This window comes from Sipha flava, unplaced genomic scaffold, assembly GCF_003268045.1.
Source record: "Sipha flava isolate LNK unplaced genomic scaffold, YSA_version1 222_pilon_pilon, whole genome shotgun sequence".
NCBI classification, from domain to species: domain Eukaryota; kingdom Metazoa; phylum Arthropoda; class Insecta; order Hemiptera; family Aphididae; genus Sipha; species Sipha flava.
The window spans coordinates 297779-298982 of record NW_020272853.1 but is presented as its reverse complement, the minus strand read 5'-3'; the positions used below and the strand labels follow the sequence as shown (position 1 = coordinate 298982).

At 29.7% G+C, this 1204-nt stretch overlaps 1 protein-coding gene across 1 annotated transcript; it reads left to right on the top strand.

Moving 5' to 3' along the window:
- Positions 1-225: 225 nt before the first annotated feature.
- Positions 226-804, top strand: LOC112683222. The gene has a single exon (XM_025554138.1). It carries the CDS (start codon positions 226-228, stop codon positions 802-804), a length of 579 nt encoding a protein of 192 aa, XP_025409923.1.
- Positions 805-1204: the final 400 nt, after the last annotated feature.

Here is a 1204-nt window from a genome sequence, read left to right as displayed (position 1 = left end):
TTTTTTGAAATAGTAAATTTTTATTATTTGCAGACGACCTGAAGTTATTTATAAAAATTCGCTGTGTAAGTGACTGCCAACTGCTTCAAAATGATTTGTATGCATTAAGTGATTGGGCTGATAATTTGGGTTTAGAATTTAATATTCACAAATGCCACTCTATGTCCTTCCACAGAACTCATCATCCTATTATGTATAATTACTTACTAAAAGAAATATCCCTTAATGTTCATAGTACAGCAAATGACCTCGGTATCACATTTGATCGGGAACTTAACTTCCATGATCATATTGAAAAAATCCTGTTGTAAGGCACTTAAAACACTTGGTTTCGTTGAGAGAGTCTCCAATGAATTTAACTTGTTAGCCCCGTTAAAATCATTGTACTGTGCTCTTGTACGACCTATTCTAGAATATGTGATGGTTATTTGGGACCCTAATACCGTAATTGCTAAGAACCAAGTAGAGGGAGTCCAACGAAAATTCTTATATTTTACTGCCAGGGTATTCCATATTACTCACCAACCATACGACTATGAGCCAGTATTAGCTAAACTTGGGTTAACAACACTTGCTGATAGGCGTATTTCTGCTAGTCAAGACTTTCTGAGAAAGTTTATGGATGGATCAATCGAATGTCCTGATTTATTATGTGAAATTAATTTCAAAATCCCTAACTTCCATCCTCGATCACTTTATCCTTTCTTCATCCCCATCTGTACCACTAATTATTCATTTAACAGATCTATTTTCAAAATTATGCGCATTACAAACGAGAACATCCCCAATTTCACTTTTGTATAACTTATTAAATTATAATTAAATCTGTATGTATGTGTCTTTAAAAGTTGTACTTTGGGCCACGGCCTGTTTTGTAAAATAAAATAAAAAATAAAAATAACGAAATTTCGTTATTCTCGTTATATTGTACGGTATTTTTCGAGTTTCAGTAAAAGTAGCAAGTTATAGATGATAGGGAAACCAAATTTAAGCTTTTTCAAATAATTTATTAACAATAATTTTATTCAAATAAAAACTGTTTATTATATTTATTTATTAGTTATTTTCTTTTATTCAGTTATCCTCATTTTATTTATTATTTTATTATTAATTTTTTTTATGAACTATTATAGCACTGTTATATGTATATGTATATGTATACTATATTCATTAGTATAATACGGTGAAATTAGTAAATTTGACA

Coding starts and splice junctions, on each gene's coding strand:
- LOC112683222 (XM_025554138.1), top strand. CDS start 226: ATGTTCATAGTACAGCAAATGACCTCGGTATCACATTTGATCGGGAAC.